Here is a 25644-nt window from a genome sequence, read left to right as displayed (position 1 = left end):
AATAGAGTAAATCAGTCTTTTTTTCAGAAATTTGACAGAGATGATGAGCAAAAGCCTTGGATTGCTAAATCCTCAGTCTCAACTAATCACAAACCTCTTTTTTAAAATTTATGATCCAGTTCACCTGTTAAAGAACATACGTAATAATTGGATTTCAGAAAGAACTGGTACCATTGCTTTTTCACTTTTAGATAGTCCTGACCCCACAAACAAGCAGATTGCTAAATGGTCGGATTTGATCGCACTATATGATCATGAAACATCTGAATTTTCATTGCGCATGTCTAGATTAAATAATGTTTGTCTTAGGCCTTCTAACATTGAAAAGCAGAAAGTTTCTCTTGTTTTTGATGTCTTTTCAGAAAAAAAAAACAAGTGCAGCCCTCAAGTCTTCATCAGTTTCGACACAGTCATGGAAAGATACGGCTATATTCATTGATAATGTGATATGCTTATGGAAAGTTTTTAATACAAAAGATCCTCTCCGACAGACTCGACTTCGAGATCCTGACAGGGCAGTAATCAGGGATGAGGAGCATCCATGGGCAGATATCGCATTACGTCTTACTCCACTTTCTAATCCTCGTATGCATTCTCTAACAGCAGATACAGCCAAGGCTTTCTTCTGGACATGCAAGTGCTTTATTGATTTGGCAAATTTTCTCTTGTCCTCAGAAAACAGTCTCCATCATGATTATGTCTATATTGTTTTTTTTTTTTTTTCAACAGGATAATATTGAAAGCCATTTTGGTCACTTACGCAGATCAGCAGGGTGTAACTATTACATTTCAGTAGAGAATGCCTCACATACCAATACCATTGATCGTGCCAAGCTCATGCTGGAATACATGACAACAGATGTTGATTACAGTGGAGCACCGCATGCTTGTAGTTTATATGACCTTCCATTTTCTGACAATGATATTTTGCTTTTACATTCACTTTCAGACTTTCCTAGTAAACTGTCAACTGCTGAGACAATGCCTCTTTTTTTATATTGCATGTTATATTGCATCAAAACACCCGGATCTCCAAGGTAACTTGTCATCGTTTCCCACTGAGACTACTTCTTTTACAGCTACGCTTTCTCATGGTGGTTTGAGCTGTCCTTCAGAAGGACTTTTTCAATTTGTTCTCTTGTGTTTTGGATGTTTCAGACAGACAGCGGAGCTATCATGTAGACGTAGATATCTCAATTTATTCAAAGAATTTCCTCGTTTTTTTCAGATCGGACTGTTCCATACCAGACGCTTCAATTTCAAGACTCGTTAATATTTTGCTGAAGAATTATTGCAGGGAAAATGTGGAGGAAAGAAATGTTGAGCGGAATGGAAGGAGGATAAGAAAGCTTACATCAACATAAGACATCATTATCAAGCATCCTTTCTCTCTCCCCCCCCCCTCCACCCCATTCCCCAATGTTAAATTTTTATGTCCACGAATGTGAATATTAATTCTCGAATTTCAGAGACACTCTCAAATAATGTTCTTCTTTTATCCTCAGAATTGCCAATATTACATACAGGGCGATGTATGTATTTATATGTATTTATTATTTAAAAAAAAAAAAAAAAAAAAAAAAAAAAAAACAAACAAAAAAAAAAAAAAACCCTTAATGTGGCCACAAGCCCGTTAAACGCAGAGTGAGGTACAAATTGTATCATGAAATGGAATCATCTGGATTATTCTTCCATTGGGTTAAGGTTAAGGTGAATTTCTTATTTGGATAAATATTTCTGAGGATTAATTTGTGGTTGTGATATTCATGACATGAAAGTAGACACCCTTAGGTTTGGATATTTTTTCCTTTCTTTTTCTTACTTGACTACTTGTCAAGTTGTATTCCAACAATGTGAATAACAGCTTTCAAAGTTTATTCAATCTTAGGCTTTCGCCAATAAATCAACAATTTGATGCCAACATACATGAAGGTGGAAAAAAAAAAGAAAAAAAAAAAAAGAAAAAGAAAAAAAAAGGTAAATGGAACCAAAAAATAAACTGATACACCACACAAAAATACAACAATCGTAATACCATCAATACGTTCAAAAATACAAAATGTATATTCAATAGTTTATAGTTTATACCAGTTATTTCGGATTTTACATTGCCATATGATATACGCTCAAAAGATAATACTCGTACAAGCTATTTGAGATATGTTTTATGCGCTATCATTAAAAACCGTATTCAAAGAACAACTCTTATTCAGCTTAAACAAAATAAGATAAGATAATAACACTGGTTATGATATCAATGCTGATAATAATAACAACAACAACAACAGCAACAATAATAATGATAATATTAATAATAATAATAATAATAATAATAATAATAATAATAATAATAATAATAATAATAATAATAATAATAATAATAATAATAATAATAATAATAATAATAACAATAAGCCAATTGCGCAATCGCAACTAATCTTTATCATGGTAAACTATAATACAATATTTTAATATCAATGCCCAATTCCCCCCCCCCCCACCCCACTTTCTCACACAAATACACACTCACACACACACACACACACACATACTTATATATATATTATATATATATATATATATATATATATATATATATATATATATTATATTTATAACATGTCATATTTTGTATAATATACCACATCTTAGTATCAGAGCTGCAGTTACTAAAAAGACAAAAACAAATGAAAACAAACAAACAATCGCATTATTCCCTCTATCATCAATTTTAATAAGTTTTCCTTGCCTTGGAAACCACAATTATACTTGTAAATATTTCTTGTGTTCGATCTGTACCTTAAAGCAAAGTCTACCTAAATCACCTTGCTGTCCACTGTCTCTGCATTTTAAAAATTTGATAAATTCAAACATACTTGGTCTATTTTTCAGTTTTTCCGGCAGGCAATTTCTTCTCTCATGCGTATACCTCAAACATTCAATTAGACAATGGTATTCGTCTTCTATTACGTCACAAGTAGGACATTACGATCATTTCTATCTACTTTTCTTGTGCCCCATCTACCCCTTTCTATATAAAACAAATGAGAACTCAATCTGATTTTTGAGATGGCAACTCTGTAAGATTTATTACACAGTTTCATATATGGTTCTAACTCAAAGGTGTCTTTAATGTGTTTATACAGCCGTCCAGACGTCGTCATCGACATCTCAGCGGCCACTCTTGTAGAAACATGTCATTCAAGCGTTGTTTTAAAACCGCCAGAAAGTAATTTTCATTTTTCACATTTTGTTTAACCCAATAATGGCCCATTCCACTCCTATCCAGCAACTGCTTCACCAGGCTTACCCAAGTTGTTGTGTTTGGTTCATTAATATTCAATTGCACAAGTTCTTTGTATACTGCATTTCTATCCCTCACTACTATTTACTCTAAATTAGATTAAAATGTCAATGTTAATGGAGATTATGAACTAATGTACTATCTTAGTAATAAGAAGTAATCGTGTCATGATAATCATCCTCATTACTATTATTATCTTATTATCATTTTAAAATTATTATTATTATCATCATAATCATAGAAATAGAAGAATTCAGGTTTTATGGGGTTCCTTTTTGATATTTCGTACTGTTTACAAAATAATAACTAGGTATCAATTTCCATTGCCCTTAATTAACCCATGTGTGATTTAAGCACATATAATCAAGGTTACCTATCATCAGAGTTATATTTATTTAAACTAGAATCATGAAAAATATAATTTCTCAATAAAAATAGTTGTAGAGAGGCATTTTTAAAAAGCGTTTTAGTTTCGTCATTCGTACAGATTCTAGTGCCGCACGGGTTTTGGTTATCGAGAACAGTAACACCAGGAACATAACTCAACCAGGAACATTTACCAGGAACCTCCACCAGGTGGTCCTCCTGGTGATGTTACTGTTACTGTGCAGTCTGAACCTCTCGTCTATCTGTGGTTGGTACCACAAACACAAGTACGCACGCCGTACCCGTGTCATCTATGCGCCGTACTACTTAGGACATGACTGATACGAAACTCTCTTCGACCGGAACAATCGCTCCAATTTCGACCAGGAACAGGTTCCGTACCAGGAACAACTCCACCAGGAACACAATCGTACCAGGAACATGAAAATGTTCCGAATGCCCGCCGCTAACAGATTCATTGAGGGCCAGTTTTTCGGCCCCCAATAGAATCAAGTCTCTTCCGGGTTATGTGACCTGTTGTGTGACCCTTTTCACTTGTACTAGCACAACACAAACTTAACAAAACGATGGCAAAACCATTATCATTGGTCAAAAAGTTTTACAATGCGAAGATGTCAGCAGAATCAGCCACGATGCTAAAATGATACTTTGCTAAATTGTATTTGGCATCAGAATAATATATTGAATATATAATTAAAAAGTGTCTTCAAACAATAGAACAGCCGCCGTTAGGCTATCTATTAAATGAATTAAAATTACATATTATTTTTGCTATTGGTTGATGCTTAATGCAAAGACTATTAATCTTCTTTCTACTGACCCTTCAAACCGTTTTTGTTTGTTTATCCCCGGAGTTTATAATTCTTTTTCAATACCTATACTTGGTACTTGGTACTTCCAAATATCAACAGGATACTGCTCAACCGAGGCACTGTGCCCAACCCTTTCACCAGCCAGTTTTATTTCAGATATTTTCCGGCGAATCTTTTAACATTGGCGTAGCAACAACCACTGCATGATGGCGTCAATAGTTACCTCCTGTTGAGATAAAAAAATAACTTTACAAACAAAATCAGATATTATAAATCAGTTCGTGGCGTAACATAGTTAAAGGAATATAATTTTAAGAAGAGGGAAAATGCCTCATAAGGAGAAAGCAGGTTTCTGGCTGAAAGGAAGCATAAAGGATAGAAAATTTGAGGACCATTACGATCTGAAGAAAGAACTTGGAAGGTACTGTAGTACTGTCAGATATCACCAAACATTTTCGTCAATCATCTTTATTTTAAAGTTCCTCCAGACTGGAAGCATGCTTTCCCTTTCTTGTGATGTCTTCTTTGAAGAAAAAAGATAAATAAGATTTTATTTCATTAGCGCCGAAATCAACATGTTACCAATTGTTATTGTTAGAAAATTAGCAAACAATAAATTTGGAAGCGATCCGAATGCATTTTTCAGAAAAAATAATATCAGATTTCTTTTTTTTTTCTTTTTTAAAAGAATAAACATTTGACGACAGATGCTATTTTAATCTCTTTAATTATATGTCCAATTAAAAAAAATATATATATATAAAGCCATGCATTAAAGCATACAAGACAGTAACAGCTGTGTGGAAGATCCTGCGTATGACATGGCTTCGTTTTCATTTTTCTTTATTTTTTTGGTGTAGCCTTTTGGATGTTAGAAGATTTTGACATTGAGCTAGCCTATGAGTGAACAGATGAATACACAAACACTTTCCCAAGACAAGTAAACAGATGTTATATCCCCACCACATAGCACTTTAGGAACTATACCACAACCCCATCTTGATTTGTTTACATACAGACAAAGCTGCCGCCTTAACTGGTCAACTAAATAATGGATAGGAGAGGGAATGATGGATCTAATAAGCTTCATTAAAATCTTGTTTTGTAGAAATGCCTTTATTATTTTAATTTGCACTGAAATCATTGCAATTCTATGCTAATTTAATAGAATTATTGCCGCGAGGTAGTTATTAACTGGACAAAAACATCGGCCTTGAATGTGAATAAAGTTTTATTTTAATATAGCCAATCAGGGTGACATTATTAGAATAAGCGGACTGGTTCTATTAATAGGAACACATTTTCCTAAATAAAAGTTCTTTTTATTTTTAAAAAAGAGAAATGATAATATACTAATCATAATATGCTTTGCTGTTGGCTTACTTGTTAGCACGTCTTAGTTTCTTCAGGTAAAAAAATAAAGTGATCTTGGTAACTAAGAAAGTAATAACTGATTAATTAAAATCAATAAGAAATGTTTGATTTTCCTCTTTGTTAATGTTAGCAAATTCTTAACAGTCTGAACGTGTTAACTACAACACAACTGCTAAATTGACTGGAACTCTTCCAAAACAAGTAAGCCCAACAGCAGAGCATATGACTGGTATGATATTTTTTATTGACTTTTTTAAGATTATCCGATAATGTAATCCAAGCCTGTATTTATTTTGATATAAATTTCAAACCTTGAATTTCTTTACTCTTCTTAGGATTAGAAAATGCATTTGTTCAGAATCAAAAACTCTTTTTCTCTTATAAAATCAGGGGAGCAACATCAGTTGTCCACAAGTGCACAGTAAAAAACACTGATCAAGCATGGGCTGTGAAAATATTAGACAAAAGGGTAAGTTATCTTTTTCGTCAGATATATTTATTTAAACCGATTGACACAACAAAACTTAGTAATATTCCAATATATATTAAATAAAAATCATAATGGTTTTAAGGTTTGTAATCAAAACAATCTTAACATGCACTTGTACGTCCCCACTTGGAATTGGGCAATGTACTATGGGCACCACAACTCCAGAATGACAAAGACCTCATAGAAAGTATTCTAAGACACGCAACTAGGGTTATTCCTGGATTCAAATATCTAGAATACACAGAAAGACTGAAAAAGATACCAATACCGAGCATGCAGTATAGGAGAGATAGAGGAGACCTTATCGAAGTGTTCAATCAAATGCATGCAAAATCTATACTCTGTAAACATGAGCCTTCTCAATCTTGATTCCACCAGCACCACCAGAGGACATACATTCAAACTCTCCAAGGAAAGGTGTTCTCTAAACCTTAGGCAGAATTTTTTCTCAATTCGGGTAGTCGACAAATGAAACCGCTTGCGTGCAACAGTTGTCGACACCCCTTCATTGCAGGCATTCAAGTGCCGTCTCGACGCTCATTGTGAAACAGAAAAATACTGTTTGTAGAGTTTAATTCAGACACCTCCTTCCACTATGTGGCATGCCCAGTTTTGAGAGACGTGAATTAAATACGTTCACAAATGCACAAGAGCAGATAATACGCTGTAAAAGCCTACATAAATCTGGACTTATATCATATCATATCATCATATCAACATGATTTAAAATACAAATGCTGAATAAAATCTTTACTTTAATTGAGAAAAATAAATGCTGTTTCCCCTTGCTTTGACAACTAAGTAAACGACGAAAAAGACATAAAAATTTAAGACGAATTTTAACAAGTGATAAAGTACTGTGTGCCTTGGGTACAGTGATCTCAAATCCAATGAAACCTCCGATTCAACGAACAGTTTTAAAAAACTAGGTCTTTTTTTTTTTTCTTTTTCCTATCTCACTTTCAACGAGATCCCATGACCACACACCTCAGCTACGACAAAATAATAAAAACCACAAAGATCATGCCAATTGGGGACAAGGCGAGTATTTTATACACCAGCATTGTCTGGTAGACCGCTTGCACATAATATAAAACACGAACACCCAGGGCAAAGGGACAGGGGTAGAGGCATTGTATGTGTGTGTGTGTGTGTGTGTGTGTGTGTGTGTGTGTAAGTGTGTGTGTGTGTGTATTTGTGTGTATAGTAAACAGTGGCATTACTCCAGTGACATTTAGTCACATCTCAACTGGATGATTTTGTCTCTCTTTGTGTGGCTTTGCACATACATGGTAGGTTGGTTGTGTACCTGTATCAACTCAAAGGAATAAATGTGGCAGTGTGTGAAGAACTGGACTCGTAAGAATGAGAAGATTACATTTCTGAGATGATGCAAGCCGTGAGGTGGGGATATGACCCATTAATATTAACCCATTACAGATGTGTAACACAATTACTAACTATTTTTTTTAAAAATTCATAATCTGCAGGTTCTTTTCCAAGAAAAGTTTGATTTCTTGAGAAGACTTTTGACTAAATTTCCCTTTACTGAGACTATGTGGTCTTGTGGTATGACACTCAGTCCTGGGTTCGAGCCTCGCTCGGCGCATAGTTGAGTCCTTGGAGAAGGCTCTTTATTCACATTCTCTCTCTCGGCGCATAGTTGAGTCCTTGGAGAAGGCTCTTTACTCGCATTCTCTCACTGTACTCAGGTGTAAAATGAGTACCTGGCCGTTAACAGCATTGTCTCTGTCCCAAAAATTTGTAATATCACCTGACAGGTGTCATGTCTTGTCCTACATGTTATGTTTTGTTGTTGACCAGGGACCCCTAGTAAAGCGCTTTGAGCACGTTTATTTGATATTGCGCTATATAAAAGCTCAAGCTCAAAGCTCATTTTAAAGCAAATGCGCAAATTTAAAGGATCTATAACGTTAAATCCCTTGTATATCAATGTCAAAAGTGACACCTCAGATCCAAGTAAACCTCATAATGAACATCGACCTCCAGTCCCATCAATTTCGTTGTAACTAAGGTGCACTGTAATTTGGACCATATTTTATTGGAAGTCCTGATTGCTCAGTTCGTGGAGGACTTGCCTCACAATCAGCACTATTCATCTCCTTCCATGTATATGAAAGCCCTCCGCGTTCTTAAAAGGAAAACTTTATAATTATGAAATAATTATTTCATTATATTAAACCATTAATTTTTTTCCTTTTGCAGGTGGAGAGCAAAGCTATTATGACAGAGGCTGGCATCCTTCTCAAATTAGATCACCCCAATATTGTAAGTTTATGGTACTAGAACATTTATATCTTTTCTAAAGTGGCCTTGCCATCTTATCTAATACAAACTTATCTTATCTACAGTGGAATTCACATAAAGTCAACACTCTTAACAACACTCAGGGGCAACGTGGCTCAGCAGTACGGTCTTTACTTGGTACCGGAAAGGTACAGAGTTCAATTCCCTGCCATTCTGCTATTGTACGGCCTTGAGAAAGTCACCTCGCCCTAGCTCAATTTGCTGTGCTGCAATGTGGCTGACGCCTGGGTTATTCCAGTCTTCCTTTGGAATAGACCATTGAGACAAATTTCCCCTGTGGGATGAGTAAAGGGAATTATTATTTTTTTATTTTATTTTAATGGATAAAGTCAACCTTGCATAAAGTGAACAAATCTTTCTGGTCCTATTGGTGTTGGCTTCAACAGGATTCCACTGTAATATTTTTAAAAGATATGTGTCGTCCCTTGATAACTACACATTACAAGAAGTGATTATTTTGTCATCCATGTGGACAGAGTAAATGACCTTGATTCAAACTTATTCGGAAACTGGTATTGCAATGATGAACTTTATAAAAGGGATTTACTGTTATATTTTCAGAAGGAGAAATCTTTGATCATTCTGACAGTCCGACATCATTGTTCTATATAGCAATAGTTAATTTGATAATGAATTCATTCAGGCATTAATCCAACTTGGTACGAACATTGTAATTTGATATTATGGAGCCTGATTGTCTAGTTAGGTGAATTCTTATGGCCCACACCAAAGAAGGTTCAATCTATCCGGAGGGCTCCCTTTTCATAGACAGAAAACAAAAGTCTCTGTAGACTTGAATGCTTCGCCAAACACAAAAGGCACTGGACAAAATTTGTTGAGGGCGTAAACTGCTTGTCATAACAATTGTGTCTGTATCATTGCTTTTTGTAGGTACCCTACTATCATAGTAGAATGCAATATGTTTGTGTGTCCGCGCATGTGTGTGTGTGTGTGTGTGTGTGTGTGTGTGTGTGTGTGTGTTTGTGTGCATACATTTATGATATTTTCTATTTCTGTCTCAACAATAATTTTTTAACAATTTTACATAGGTACGATTGAAAGAAATCTTCGAGACACAAGACTACGTCTATATGGTTCTTGAGCTTGTCACTGGGGGAGAACTGTTTGAAAGGTAAGTCTAGCTCAAGCTGTAAATTGATGAATTCCATCTACATTGTAAACATTGGGTGTCCATTTACCTACCTGATTTCTTAAGCATGTAAAATATATTCACACGCCCATGAGAAATGTGAGATCAATCATTGAAGTCAGACTAAAGCTGATAAAGCCAGTAACACATTTGCATGTTTTTGTCTTTATATGTAATCGCTTGTGTGTCAATATAAAGTGCTTATGTAGACGGGTCAAGGTACTATATAAGTGCCAATTTATTGTGATAAAAATGATATAATAATAATGATTATGATAATAATAATAATAATAATAATAATAATAATAATAATAATAATAATAATAATAATAATAATAATAATAATAATAATAATAATAATAATAATAAAAATAATAATAATAAAATTGTTATTATCATTAGCACTAATACTGTATTTAAGCTCGGAGCTTGGCCCTCACGGGTTATTTGGAATGAAATATAATATGTATAATATTATATTGTACTCAATAAGTAAGAGTAAAACAATTTTTAAAGAAAAGTAATTTCAAAAATCAAATTCCTTTCTGTCACTTTCAGTCATTCCGTGACTAAGCTTAAAGGACAACGTTATTTGCTCTCCTTTGTTTTGTTTTGTTTTGTTCTGGTTTTTTTTTTTTTCTATAAATAAAAATATCTTTGCTTTATCTTTCCCTTACTTTTGACTTTGATGTATCAAAATTGTCATTCTCAGATCGATAATTGAATTAAAAAAAGTGAGGGTATATAAACATGATTTCTTCTCTTTGCTTTTTGTTTGTTATTGTTTGTGTTTGGTTTTTTTCTCTTTGACAAAAAAAAAAAAAAAAGATTAACCTGATTCTTCTCTTTTTATTATTTTTTTATCGTAGTAAACGTGATTTATTTTGTATTTCCTGTAAGAATTGAAGATCAAGGTTACTATTCAGAAGTTCATGCTGCCAAGGCCTGCAGGGATATCATCAAGGCCGTTCAGGTAGGGCCATATAAAGAAACATAAATATGAACCTTCAGATAGAGCCTTTTCAAAAATTTATCATGCTCAATGGGCTTAACAATCTTTCATTTATTCTCTCAGCAGGCTACATGGAACCGTAATTTTTAAAAACATCCCTTATTTATCCCATAGGGGAAATTGTCTTTAGGGAAGACTAGAATAACCCAGGCATCATCCGCAGTGCAGCGCTGCAAACTGAGCTAGCGTGAGGTGACTTGCTCATGACCACTCAGCAAAGCAGGTATTCAAACTCGGCAAAGACCATGCTGCTGAGCTACGCTACCTCTATATTTCCATTTCATATAGTACTGATTGCCTGTTAGACGTCCATTTAAAAAAAAAAAATTTGTTCAGTACTTTTATGAAATTATCTAGGAGCCACTAACTCAAGATCTCTTAATTTTTAATTTTTAATTTTTTTAATACAAAAAAAAAATCTATGAATTTTTCTTTGTGTGATAAATAAAACATTCCGGTTGCTGTAATAAGAGCCCCTTTGAGCAAGGGTGAGATGACTTGCTCATGGTCCCAGAACATGGCGGAGATGTGTCAAACCGTGGCCATTACTAACCTATAGCCTGACACTGACCAAAACACTGTGTCAAAAGACAAGTCTATGACCACAAAAGAAAACAAATCATGCGTTGTTTTCAATAGTTCAACCAATGGGCTCACTTGTTTCCTTGAGCACCACTAATGGCAACTCACTAAGCGCTTCATACACCTAAAAAAAAAAGCCCTAGTGGGTCCTGCCTAGTATCAGGCTATAAGTTAACGATTGGCTATGGTCAAACCAAGTAACTACCGATTATGAAGCTAAGACTACATCACTCTACCATGCTGCCCCATAACCAGCAGTACAATTACGATAGAATGAAGAGAATGAATGAGAAAAAAGAAAGGGGTAAGAATGTTTTAGGATCGTGTAATTCCAGCGATGTGTTTCTGTGAGTGTATATGTGTGTTGTGTGTGTGTGTGTGTGTGTGTGTGTGTGTGTGTGTTTGAATGATATCTGACAATAATTGTGTAAGTGTCATAGATGTGATTTTGAAAAACATTTTAAAAATTAAAATAGTGCAGCCTCTACAACAATTACACTAACACTTAACATGTATATTTAGATCACACGACTATTCTAGCCAAGCTTAGCCTCAGTTGGTCACAAGGGTAGGAGAAGGGTTGGGCTTTAATATAAGCTTTAAAGAATAATTTTGCCGTGCATGACACTTGGATGATTAGCGGTTGACTGCAATATATACAGTCCATTCCGGATAATTGCAACTCGGTTAATCACAACAGTTCCCAAGAAACGGAATTAATTCTATATATAAGTCACTGGTTAATTGCAACAAACTTCAGTTAATCGCAACAAATTTTCTACCTCTAAAGGAGGCAAATTCAATGAATCAATCAAACAAAATATCGTGATTAGATTTCATCATGGGTGAAATCATGACACAATGAAGAATCGAGAGTGAGCGGGATTTAATGCTATAGTAGTGTGTCATCACTCTATTAGATACAAAAGGGGGCAGGGCTTTGCAGTTCGGGTTTGGGCGCTCATCTGAGATATGAGGCAAGTGGGCTGGACATGGTTTAGACAACAGGTAGATGATGACAGTTGTGAGGAGAGACTGAGCAATGATATCCTTTGTTTTGTGATTGACAACTGTGCATTGTGATCAACGGATTTAGTGAGAGCTTATTGACTCTCATCACGGCTAATCTCTTGGACTCTTACAAATGTTGAGAATAAAAATTGAATCCAATCTTAAGATGTCGACTTGCCTCAAAGCTGCTTTTGCTTGTCAGAATCTATACAAGGCTGCCATATATTTTTTTAGTCCAATCAAATTGCTCAGTCTTTGGTGGACTCATAACAATGTTTACAACTCGTTTGAGTTTATCATATTTGTGTAAAATGTTGTAATAGTGGACAGGAAACTCAACTTCGGTTAATTGCAATTTCGGTTAATCGCAACATTTTCGCTGATCCCAAGGTGTTGCGATTATCCGGAGTGGACTGTATTTTGTTAATATGGACAAAAATTCAGTACAGTGTACTTTTAAGTTTTTCAAGATTTATCAAATAAAATGTAACCAACTAGATATTACTATGCTTATGTTGGGTAACAAATGAGTAAACATTTATTGTTTATTTTTGTTCTATTTCATAGTATCTCCATGATAACGGAATCGCTCACAGGGATTTGAAGGTATAATATAACCACTTTACAATTATAAATTTGTATTTTTGAAAAGCACGAAACTTTAAACTGTCCTTACAACATTAATAATAATAATAATAATAATAATAATAATAATGATAATAATAATAATAATAATAATAATAATAATAATAATAATAATAATAATAATATAATAATAATAATAATAATAATAATAATAATAATAATAATAATAATAATAATAATAATAATAATAATAATAATAATAATAATAATAATAATGACGATGATGATGATGATGATGATGATGATGATGATGATGATGATGATGATGATGATGATGATGATTACTTTTTTTTTTTTAATTCATTCAGCCAGAGAACATTTTGTGTGAAAATTTGTCCAATGACTCCAACCTCAAACTATGTAAGTCTTTTGAAGTTTTTTTTAAAACGGCTCTTTCTTTTTGCTTTTTTTTCCCCCTAATGTACAGGCTTGTATTTTTATCTTAGTCCCTTCCATTTTTGAATTACATGTTTCAGACTTTTTTTCACTTACAATATTATGATAAAATTAAAGAGAGTTTTTGTTGTTGTCTTTTTTTTTTTTTTTTTTTTTTTTTTTTTGACAAAGTGATTTATACATTTTTTTTTTGACACAAGATTTCCATAACTACAAATCCTGTTACTTTTTATTTTCATTTCCAGCTGATTTCGGGTTATCAACCATCGTAAGCAATAATGTTCAACTAGTGACTGTGTGTGGCACTCCAGCATATTGTGGTAATCTTTCTGAATATCTGTCTTTTTTTTTATACAGATTTTATTTTTGTAAAAAAAATTGTGATTCTACATTGTCATCAAATCGTTCCCTGTTAAGACTTTCTCTTTCACAAAATGTTGACTTCAGGTTTTATTTTTAAATGGTTAAGATTTTGACAACTGTACATCATTCACTCATTGCTTTTAAATCTCTTGTTTTAAACTTCATTGAAAATTCCTCAAGAAAAATTAATATAATTTGATGCTACTATTACAAGATCTACTTGAGGCAGGGATGGTAGTAATCATATTTGAAAGGCATAAAATAATGTTTGTTATAGCCATAATTTGGGTATTTATTAGGTTTTTGAGCCATTTAGCAAAAATGACTTTTTGGGAATTAGGGATAACTGGAAAGTCCTACACTTCAGGTTTGTTTTGTATGTTCGTGACTCAACTCAACTCAATTAAATAACGAAAATTTAGATTTGATGATAATGAATCAAACATTGAATTTTTAAGAATTGTTTATGATTTACTTTATTTTATTCCAACAGCGCCAGAGGTCTTGCGAGGCAACAAATATGGAAAAATTTGTGATATGTGGAGTGTTGGTGTGATAGCTTATATTTTGTAAGTATTCTATGTTAGCAATTTAACTTTGAATATTTGCTTTTTGACTTTGACTTTGGTTATTTATATTACTTCTGCCTTTGTAACAACATAGCATAATTTAAAATGTCAGATGTCTAACCGAATTTGTGATATCATTTTCCGTCGAAGACATAATCTCCCGTTTTGAACTACAATTTGCTGTTTTGTTATCTTTTAGTTTGTAAACATAAGTTAATAATTTGTGCCACTTTCAAGTCATATGTAAGTTATGAGCAACACCACTAATCTTTCAAGTTCTCAAAGTGATTTACTGTCATTTGAAACAAAAAATAACAACATTATAAGAGAAAAATGATAAATGAGATTTTGGAAATTAATTATGAGGTAAACCATATTTTTGAAAAAATAGACACAATTTAATTTTGAATTTCTTTGTTTTGTATCACATATTTCGACCAGTAATACTAATACTAGTCTTAACATATAATAATACGATTCAAAAGAGAAATTGGTAACCATACATAAAATTGAATTGAATTTCAGGTTGTGTGGCTATGAGCCGTTCTTCAATGAAAATGAAGCTGTGATGTACAAGCGGATCTTGAAGGCAGAATATGAGTTTGACCCTATGTGGTGGAAGGACATCAGTGAGAATGCAAAGGTATAGATGGGTTTACAATGACTTTTGATTAAAATAATATTTTGCCACCATTGCAAAATGCCACAGGCTCATTATAAAATATATCCTGCCTCCACCTCCTCTCTCTCTCTCTCTTCTCTCTTTCACCCTCCCCTCTCTCAAATTCTATCTATATATAGGTATGTGTAGTGTATGTATTTTTGTTTGTGTATTTCGTGGTTGCAAAAGCAAATGATGGTCACAAAAATGATCTTAAAAAGGAATAAACAAAAATGAATATAACCGCTTCAAAAATGTTTTCATTGCTTTTATGTTGTTGGCAGAAAAAGGGTTTTGAGCCCGAAAAACTCCAGGTTCAATATTTTGTTATTTTTTTTAAGCTCTTCTTATATTCATTTTTGTTTATTACTTTTTTTTACAGTCCACAGCTTCTAGCAGTTTAGTTTTAAAAATGATCTTTTGCCTTTACATTGTAATTATACATTTACTATGTCTTTTATCATTTCAGGATTTTGTTAGTAAATTGTTAGTTGCTGACCCTGCCAAAAGACTCACACCAGCAGCTGCTCTTAAACACGTATGGGTATCGGGCATGGCTACCAAAACTACAAACATGGAATGCACGTTGGAAAAGATCAAAGAATTCAATGCGCGTAGGAAGATGAAGGTAAGAAGCAGTCATAAGTTAGAAACGAAAATGAATATAACAGCTTCAAAAAAGAACAAAATACCAAACACGGAACGTTTCGGGCTTGAAACGCTTCTTCAGCCAATAACAAATAACATTGAAAACATAAATACATTACTAAAGATCTCTGGGTGGGGTTCCTGACCTCCCGTAGAGGGCAGGGAGGTACATACTGTGTCTTCTCTCCTCCAATATCTGTTTTCCAACATGCTTTCTGTCTTTGTCTTGGAATGGGATTACTTGGTTGTGTCCTGGCCCTGGCCGGATACCTTGACTGAGAGGGAAACAGTCAATTGTGTAGTTAGTTTTGGGAGATGATATTTTTTTCCTTGTAAATCGTCTCTCCGTTATGCACTGTATTATTTTTACTTTTACTTATGTATGATTTGTAAACAATTGAGTGTGTACCTCTTGGCGGGGACCTGTGCTTATGTCTGGATGAGACATTTAGTGATCTCAAACTAAGTACACTGATGGTGTGCTCTTGGAATCTACATCTGTTCCCTATTTGAACCAATTCCCCTTTGGCTGCCTTATTCTTGGATGCTTTAATTGTAATTCTAGAACTTTTTACTATCCCATTTTCTTCCTTTTTACTGGCGCTGATATGACCTAAATGTGTTGCAAGCGCCGTAAAACCCCTAAAAACAAAACAAACAACTAAAGATCTGCCGTTGATCTGGTTTTTAGTCATGTATTTTTGTTTTCATTGGGTTTTTTAAATTTTTTATTGTTGGCTGAAGAAGGATTTTGAGCCCGAAACAATCCGTGTTTGGAATTTTTTTCATTTTTAAACTGTTATATTCCTTTTTGTTCATTAATTTACACAGCCCACGGTTTCTAGCAGCTTAGCATATATATGGAGCCGGAGTTTATCCCGGTTTCTATAGCATTACACGGACAATAGCAATTGCTTGTTATCCTTTGGATAGGACGCTAGTCTATCGCAAAGTACTTTCCACTAGATCTAACAGACCCAGCTACCCAATCACTGGTGGAAGGACAGGGGGGTCAGAGAAAAAAATATCGACTGTACTCAGTATCAATCTTGGTCCCTTTGCATGTGAAACGAGTACTCTACCAACTGAGCTATTGGAATCCTCGCATAGCAATTAATACATCTTTTAAAATCCAGAGAAATATTTGTTGACAGCCATGCCAAATATTTTTTTCCCCTCTTTTTGTCTGGATTTTAAGTATATTTGTATTAATGTTTTTGATTTTGTTGAAAATGGTAGGGGCTGCCTGAAGCCTGTGATCATGAAAATACTAACGAAAGAGTGAAAATGGAGAGGCTTCATTTGGGAACAATACAGACAAACCCTTCGTCAGCACAACAATACACAAATTAATGTGGAACACAAATAAAATAAAATGCAAAATATCTTGTTATTTTGCATTTTATTTTATTTGTTTTCCACGTTAATTTGTGTATTGTTATGCTGATGAAGGGTTTGGCCCGAAACGTCCATTGTCTGTATTGTTCCCATATGAAGCCTCTCCATTTTCACTCTTACGTTAGAATAATATTGATTTTGTTACTGGCTGAAAAAGGGTTTTGAGCCCGAAACAATCGTGTTCGGTATTTTGTTCTTTGTTCCAAGCTGTTATATATTCATTATTGTTCATTAATTTTTTACTATCCACAGCTTCTAGCTGTATCTCTTAGTATCTCTTTATGAATGAATTATTTATTTATTACACAGTTCGCAATGGACGCGATGGTGGCGGTAGCAGGTGTCACACGCCAAATGCCCTCCTTTCTTCAAATGTTGACCCAAACAGCGGAAAATGAACAACAGAACACAGAACAAAGCATGGAAGTCAACTAACAAAATGATCTCATTATCTCATGTATACCTTTTTTTTTTATAATTCAGACATTTGTTAATACAGTTAATGTATATATTATATTATACCAATTGTTCAAAATACAGTCGCGTCTCTCTGATCCGAAACACCAGAATCCAGATATTTCCATTATACGATCAGTTTGCACAGTACAATAGGCACCAAACAACCCTTGTCAACTGATATTGATGTCATTGGGCATACAAAGGCTATTGTTTCCAATTAAGGTAAAGGTAAGGTTTCATGTAATGAAAAAAAAAAACAGCAAACCAAACGAACATCACATAATAAATAATAAAATAAAATAAATTCCCTTTATTCATCCCATAGGGGAAATTTTTCTCTAGGGTCTATTCCAAGGGAAGACTGGAATAACCCAGGCATCAGCCGCAGTACAGCGCCGCAAATTGAGCTAGGGCGAGGTGACTTGCTCAAGGCCACACAGCGCAGCGGTTAGTGATTGAACTCGGTACTTTTCGGGTACGAAGCAAAGACCGTACCGCTGAGCCACGCTACCCCCATCCGTTTTCAAAAAACAGTAAACATGAGTAAAAAAAATAAAATCACTAAAATTAATTAAACATACATAAATAAAAACTGCTCTAATAAACAATACATTGGTCAATGATGAAAGCGGTATAGTCCTATTATTGTTTGCCACAATGATAAAGTTAGATTACCACACTCTGAGGTCAAAACTAAATGTATGTCACTTTAGAGACTGAATACAACCCAAACAAAATGTTGGGAATGAAGGTTCTGATTACAGAGACATGACCGTATACCATTTATACTGTAAGATTAATTTTTAAATACACGTATAGCTTTCAGACAGCTACATTTCGAATTCAATTTATAATGTAATTTTCATTCAAAAATATTCTTGTTATTTCTCTTTGTATTTTAACATTTTAATATTTTAAATTATCCATTTATTGGCAACAGTGTAAAGTGTATATTAGTTAAAATCATTACGAGCTTCTGCAGGATTATTTATTTGAAATCAAACCTATTCAAGAACTAAACATATCAGATAAGATTACTTGTTCCAAAAATAAATAAAGGGTACCTGTACAGATCAACGTGAAAAAGGTAAAGTTACCAATATTTTCAACTTATAACTACCACTAAATGCTAAAACTTTTTCTTTCATGATTTAATTTTATATTTTTGCAGAATATTTTTTCTTATGAGTTACATAAACACTGAATAATTTTTTCAAGAATAATCATTATAAATCATGATATAAGCTTATTTAAATTGAATTTTGAATGTTATTTCTATGTTTTAGTATTTTTTTTTTTTTTTGTTTTTTTGTTTAGTTTTTTTTTTTTTTGCAAGCATAGCCTACTTAAACTATTAGTTTTGACGAAATATAAAACATTTTCATAAATAATATGAGGTAATCACATAATTGGTCTTATTCCTTAACTGTACAGCAATATCATTCTGCATTTAAATATTTTGCCTAATAAAAAATATACAGTGGACTCCTGATAAAACCAACACTGCTGAACCAAAAAAATTGATTGACTTAAAGCAGGGTTGACTTTATCCATTATCAATGAACACAGATTGGGTATGGAAACTTTGGGATCAGCAAAATATGTTAACTTTAAGCAGAAGTTGACTTTAAGAGTTTTGGCTTTATGCGGACTTCACTGTATAAATAAATAACAGGTTTTTAAAAAAATTCATATTCACTTTATTTTTTAATGTCTTTAGCCGTAAAACTTTGATAAGATGACAAAGGTAATTTTATTGACCTGAGAAATCATGTATTTATTACATCATTTTTTTATTGTATAACTAAAAAATCCATTGTCCAAGCATCGCTTTGGTGTCAAGAGGGCTGAGTCACTTTTAATAAGAAAGCTATTTCTCAAATAAATGGAATATGTAATCGAATTAGAACTTTTAGAGCAATTCAGTTTACAATTTTTAACATAATCATCATTCAATCAGATTTGGATTGCACTGTTTTAAATGGTGTATCCTTAAGCCTTATCATTTGATTTAAAAGAATGGATTTTTGTTATATTTTAAAAATTTCTTTCATTGTTTTTCTTTTAGAAATTAACAGTTTGTTTTTAAGGATTTTACGGCGCTTGAAACATTAAGGCCATATCAGCGCCAGTAAAACAGACCTGCCAGCCTGTACGATTTCACTATTTTGGTACGATTTTTGGACCCAAATACGTGGATACGATTCCAGAGGATTTAGAAGGTTTTTAAAAAAAGTATTAGATTTGAATGATGTTGATAATGCTACATTTGATGCAATGACATACATGTCCCTCGTGGATCCCCGACCTTGAAGCAGTGAGGGAGCTTGAGGCATATCACGGTCAAAGGTGTAAATCCCGGTTGACAGTCACGAGACCATTCCGGTATCTAGCCTAAGCGAGCCAATTGAGTGGCAAGCCCAATAATATGTGACTAATGGAGATCCAACCCCGTGGCAGATTGGCCTCGGCCATCCCCGGCTCCACACTTCCATGTTCAATGTTTATGTCCCGAAAACAGATTTCGCAATGGCGAAGCTGTCAGCGGCTACCTGGTCAAATAGTACCGCATTCGTGTCCCAGGGTCTTTTTGTCGGCACAGTTGAGAAATAAGCGAACGTCCCAACACATCTTTTGCTGGAAAAGCGATACCAGGGTTAGTGACCTGAGGCATATATTATCCCTCAATATCGAGAGCCAGGGTATGGCAAAAAATGAGCTTTTGCCAAATACGTAAAAAATATCATATTCAATTAAAAAAACAAAAAACTATCATATAACAGATATAATTTCCAGAAATATCTACAAGTATCTAATCTGAGACATTAAAAAAAATAACATTAGATACATACATAAAAACAATCAAAAAAGGGATATAGATCTACTCAAATATTGATAATAGCTGACTAAAAAATATGCACTAAAAAAAAACAAAAAAAACCAAACACAAAACAAATATATATCTCCTGTTACATATTTAGCTGTGTGCCATTTGACAAGTCTCACCAGCACCAAGGCAAAACCAAATGTGACGTTTTAAAAAGTATTCTTGCAGAGCCATTGGAGCCCAAGGTTTATCCCGGTTTCTATAGCATGGAATAGACAATAGCAATTGTTTGTTACCCTTTGGATAGGACACTATTCTATCACACAGTACTTTCCACCAGATCTAACAGACCCAGCTACCCAATCATTGCCGTGTGAACAGGGGGGGGGGGGTGTTGGAAACAGAAAATAAATCTCGACTGCACTTGGGATCGATCTTGATTCCTATGCGTGTGAAGCAAGTACTCTACAAACTGAGTGACCAGGACCCCCCAAATGTGACTTAAAGCCTCAAAATATTTATATCAGTGATTTAATTGCAGGACAATTGAATTATTCATCATTATTATTATTATTATTATTATTATTACTATTATTATTATTCATTTTGTTTTATTCAGAAATATGAGACTTGTCAAGCTTATTTATTTTATTGAGTAAAAAAATGGTAGTTTCTTAAAATACAAATCGGTATAATTTCATTTATCAGAGCATTACAATGTATAAAGTGGAATCCTAATTATGTCAACACAACAGCAGACCAGTATCAAAGGATCACACTTGGATAAAGCACAGAAAATTTGAGATAAACAAGATGTTGATTTTAAGCATAAGTTGACTTTAATAGTGTTGATTTTTAGCAGAAGTTGACTTTAATAGTGTTGATTTTAAGCAGAAGTTGACATTAATAGTGTTGATTTTAAGCAGAAGTTGACATTAATAGTGTTGATTTTAAGCAGAAGTTGACTTTAATAGTGTTGATTTTAAGCAGAAGTTGACTTTTAGTGCGGATTCATTTTTTTGACAATTACTTCACCTGACAGGCGGCATGTCACAAGTTATCTTTTTTTATGGAGGAGGAAAATGACTGGGTTTTTTTTTTTTTAAATTTTGAGGGTTTTAAGGCGCTTGCGACACACTGAGGTCATTTCAGCGCCAGTACAAAGGAGGACAATAGGAAAGTAAATATTTTTTTTATAGAATTACAATTGAAAGCACCCGAGAAAAAGTAAGACAAAGGGGAAGAGTTCAAATAGGGAACAGATGTAGATTCCAAGAGCACACTATCAGTGTTCTTAGTTTGAATCACCTAAAAGTAGTCTCATCCAGACAAATGCTAGGTCTCCACTAAGAGGTAGACACTCAAATGTTTACAAATCATTTTATGTAAAATAAAAAATAATGCAAAACATAACAGATGATTTACAAGGGGGAAAAATATATATATATATAATCTCCCAAAACTAACTATACATTTGACTGTTTCCCTCCCAGCCACGGCCAGGCCAAGACCAAGTAATCTCATTCCGAGACAAAGACAGAAAGAAAGTTGGAAAATAGATATAGGGAAACAGAAGGAGCAGTAAGTACTTCCGTGCCCACTGTGGGAGATCATGAACCACACCCAGATTGGTTGACTTTATCCAGTATCAAAGGGACACACTTGGATACATTACAGAACATATGAGATTAACAAGATGTTGATTTTAAGCAGAAGTTGACTTTAAGAGTGTTAACTTTTAGTGCAGATTCATTTTTCGGCAATCATTTCATATGACATAATACCAGACAGGCGGCGTGTCACGGGTAATCTTATTTTATGGAGGAGGAAAATGTTTTTGTTTTTTGTTTTTTAAGGGTTTTAAGGCGCTTTCAACACATTCAGATTTTATCAGTGCCAGTAAAAAGGAAGAAAATAGGATGGTCAAAAATTCTTTTAAAAAATTAAAGCACCCAAGAAAAAGTAAGACAAAGAATAATTGGTTCAAATAGGGAACAGATGTAGATTCCAAGAGTATACCATCAATGTACTTAGTTTGAGATCGCTAAGTCTCATTCTGATACCAACATAGGCTCACACGAAGAAGAATATACTTGAGTGTTTACAATATATGTACAAAACAAAAGAATAGTAACTTTGGGTAAATAACAGAGAGATGATTTACAAGGAAAACAATATCATCTCCCAAACTAACACTATACATTTGACAATCTCCCTTTCAGCCAGGACTCTGGCAAGGGCCAGGATAAAAACTGAGTAATCACATTCCAAGACAAAGACAGAAAGCAACCCAGAAAACAGATATAATAGAGGGATATAAGACACAACAAGTGACCTCATACCCACCACCATGGGAAGTCAAAAGACCCCACCCAGGGACCAGGACAAAGTATTCAGGGGATTCGAAACCGAGAATCGACTCCCATGTCAAATAAAGAAGGTATTATTGAAAATTGTTACCACTTTATTCTTTTGTATGTTTTGTTTTTAATGGTTTTACGGCACTTGCAACACATTAAGGTCATATCAGCGCCAGTAAAAAGGAAGAAAATAGGATAGTAAAAAGTTCTAGAATTACAATTAAAGCACCAAAAAAAAGGTAAGACAAAGGGTATTCTTTTGTAGGTTAAGTCAATATAATCTAACCGAAAATAAATTTGGATAAGTATTCTTTATTATGAAGTTTCCAAATCTCATCTCATACAGATTATGTTAGGAATATTAACTCAAATTCCTTCATTTATTTTCTTGTACATATATAAAAATATTTTGTCACATACACATTGGATAATAGAAAGCATGGTGAATCAACATAGCATCAATAAATAAATTACAAAATTTCAAATATTATCATCAAAGCATATTAAGTTTGTAATAAACGCGTCTTCTTATTGAAAGACTATCAGGGTTTTAAGTGTTCAAAACATTTTGACAGCATACTAAATAAAGCATGATAATTATTTCAAAACCACGTCTTTCATAACCCATTGGTATCAGCAAATCTAAACCCATTGCATCCTGAGCCAAAATGAGGTTAACACCTCCCTTCATCTTAAGCCAAGGGAAGTAACTCTGGGGGAAATGCTACCTACTTCCAAATAAAAATTAATGTTGAGCTTATTAACCATAAGGCATGAGTTTTAAAGTGATATTAAAAAAGAAGAAAGATTTACCTTTATTTTGATATATAGCTTATTGGTGTTCTGATTTATTTTGTGAGTAAAGCAAAATAATAAAAATGAATTTTGAAAAAATGTACCTTGTACATATTTTTACTGTCGAGTGAGTTTTAAAAGGTATAAGTGGGTTAAAATTTTCTAAGTTTGTGGCTCTTCAGGTGGCAAACACATTATCAACATTTTCATCATTATCATACTCTAAAAGGATGTGATTCAACTAGGAATTGAGATAATCAAATGCCATAATCACTTTTCTAGTGTAAAAATAAAAAATAATCATAGGAACAACATCGTTTGACAGAACTTCACACCACTTTTCTGAGTACACAGCAATCATATGTCTGTCTGGTTACGGGCAGTTTAAGATGAAGGGTGTGGGAATTCCACAGGTGGCTATAGTGGTATAGAATGTAATCGTTTAATAAATCATCTTCAATTGTAACATTAACATTTCATTTTCTTGAAACGGTAACATTTCATTTTCTTAAAATTGAAACATTTCATTTTCTTAAAATTCTCATGTCAACCATGTCTAGTAAAGCATCAGTGAACACCTTTGGTAGGAAATTGGCGTGCAAACTTTTTATTCATATATACGAGGGCTCTTTCAGAAATAACCGAAAAATGCCCATTGCTCAGCAACCAGTGGAGATATTTTAATTCTGTAAACGACATGATATTCCTTATTTCCTTACGGATATTCCCAGAAATTATGAAGTGCATCATTTTGCACAATGAATTTCTAGACGATTTTAAAGATGGCGGCCCGCCTTGAAACTTGGTCAAAGGAGGAAATCAGAGCTGTCATACGTTTTTTGAACGCCAAAAGTCTGAATCCTACCGAAATTCATAAAGAACTTCAGAGTGTATATGGTGAGCATGTTATAAGCCGTACACAAGTCTATCACTGGTGTAATTTGTTTGAAGCCGGCCATTCCGACTTGACAGACAGGGAAGGGAGAGGGCGTTCGATGACTGCGATGTCAGAAGACAATGTGAAGCGAGTTGATGAGCTTATTCGTCAAGACAGGAGGTTGAAACTTCATGAAATCGCAAGCAGTCTTGAAAGTTCGGAAACTTCTGCCCATAGAATTGTATTTGATGAACTTGGCTACAGAAAAGTCAGCGCAAGATGGGTTCCTAAGCAATTGACAGACAATCATAAAGAACAAAGATTGGACATCTGCAGGGAACTTTTGAGAAGAAGCAAGAGCTCACGCAGGGTTCACGGGCATACTGCCAACGCCGGCGGAGACTTTCTAGGGTACGATGTGACTTTTCTTGACAGCATAGTCAGCGGTGATGAGACTTGGTTGCACTATTGCACCCCAGAAACAAAGCAAGATTCGATGACATGGAAACATCCATCCTCATCTGTCGCGAAGTAATTCAAAGTCATGCGATCAGCAAAGAAAATAATGGGAACTGTTTTCTGGGACAGTCATGGTGTTATTCTGTTCGAAATCTTACAACCTGGAGAAACAATCAATGCTGCAAGGTACTGCCAAACTCTTGACAAGCTTAGGGAGGCCATTCGCAGAAAGCGTCCAGGGCAGTTAACCAACGGGGTCATTTTGCAACACGACAACGCTACACCCCACACAGCACGAGTGACGCAAGGTTGGCTAGAGAAATATGGATGGGAGATTTTGCCACACCCACCACACAGTCCAGACCTCGCACCATCTGATTATCACCTCTTTAGGCCACTGAAACGTGAGCTGGCAGGAAAGCGCTTTGATGTCGATGAAGAGCTTGTTGACCATGTGCGGAAATGGCTACAAAACCTTGACGGAAATTTCTTCCGAGAGGGTATCTATTCCATAGTGCGGCGTTGGCAGAAGTGTGTCGACAGACTTGGCTGTTACATAGAGAAATGAAGGATGAGTCAAGGTATGAACACGTGCAAGAATTTTGTTGATAGCATAAAAAACGCGGATTTTACAGGCATTTTTCGGTTAATTATGAAAGAGCCCTCGTAATTCCAACATCTGCCTTATGCGCAGCTGAAGCACCAAGAGAATAAGTAAATTAGTACAACTCCAACAA

At 34.3% G+C, this 25644-nt stretch overlaps 1 protein-coding gene across 1 annotated transcript; it reads left to right on the top strand.

Moving 5' to 3' along the window:
• The first annotated feature begins 4626 nt into the window (after positions 1-4626).
• On the top strand, positions 4627-18826 carry LOC144964305 (calcium/calmodulin-dependent protein kinase type IV-like). Its single transcript, XM_078898400.1, has 12 exons — positions 4627-4924; positions 6268-6346; positions 8594-8656; positions 9745-9827; positions 10746-10818; positions 13018-13056; positions 13404-13455; positions 13737-13811; positions 14348-14423; positions 14949-15066; positions 15554-15712; positions 17440-18826. The coding sequence occupies exons 1-12, from the start codon at positions 4830-4832 to the stop codon at positions 17563-17565; spliced, it is 1038 nt and encodes a 345-aa protein (XP_078754526.1). The 5' UTR covers positions 4627-4829; the 3' UTR covers positions 17566-18826.
• Positions 18827-25644: the final 6818 nt, after the last annotated feature.

Source organism: Berghia stephanieae, chromosome 2 (assembly GCF_034508935.2).
Source record: "Berghia stephanieae isolate SIO BIC M18660-M18661 chromosome 2, UCSD_Bste_1.3, whole genome shotgun sequence".
Taxonomy (NCBI): Eukaryota; Metazoa; Mollusca; class Gastropoda; order Nudibranchia; family Aeolidiidae; genus Berghia; species Berghia stephanieae.
This window is presented reverse-complemented; position numbering and strand designations above follow the sequence as displayed.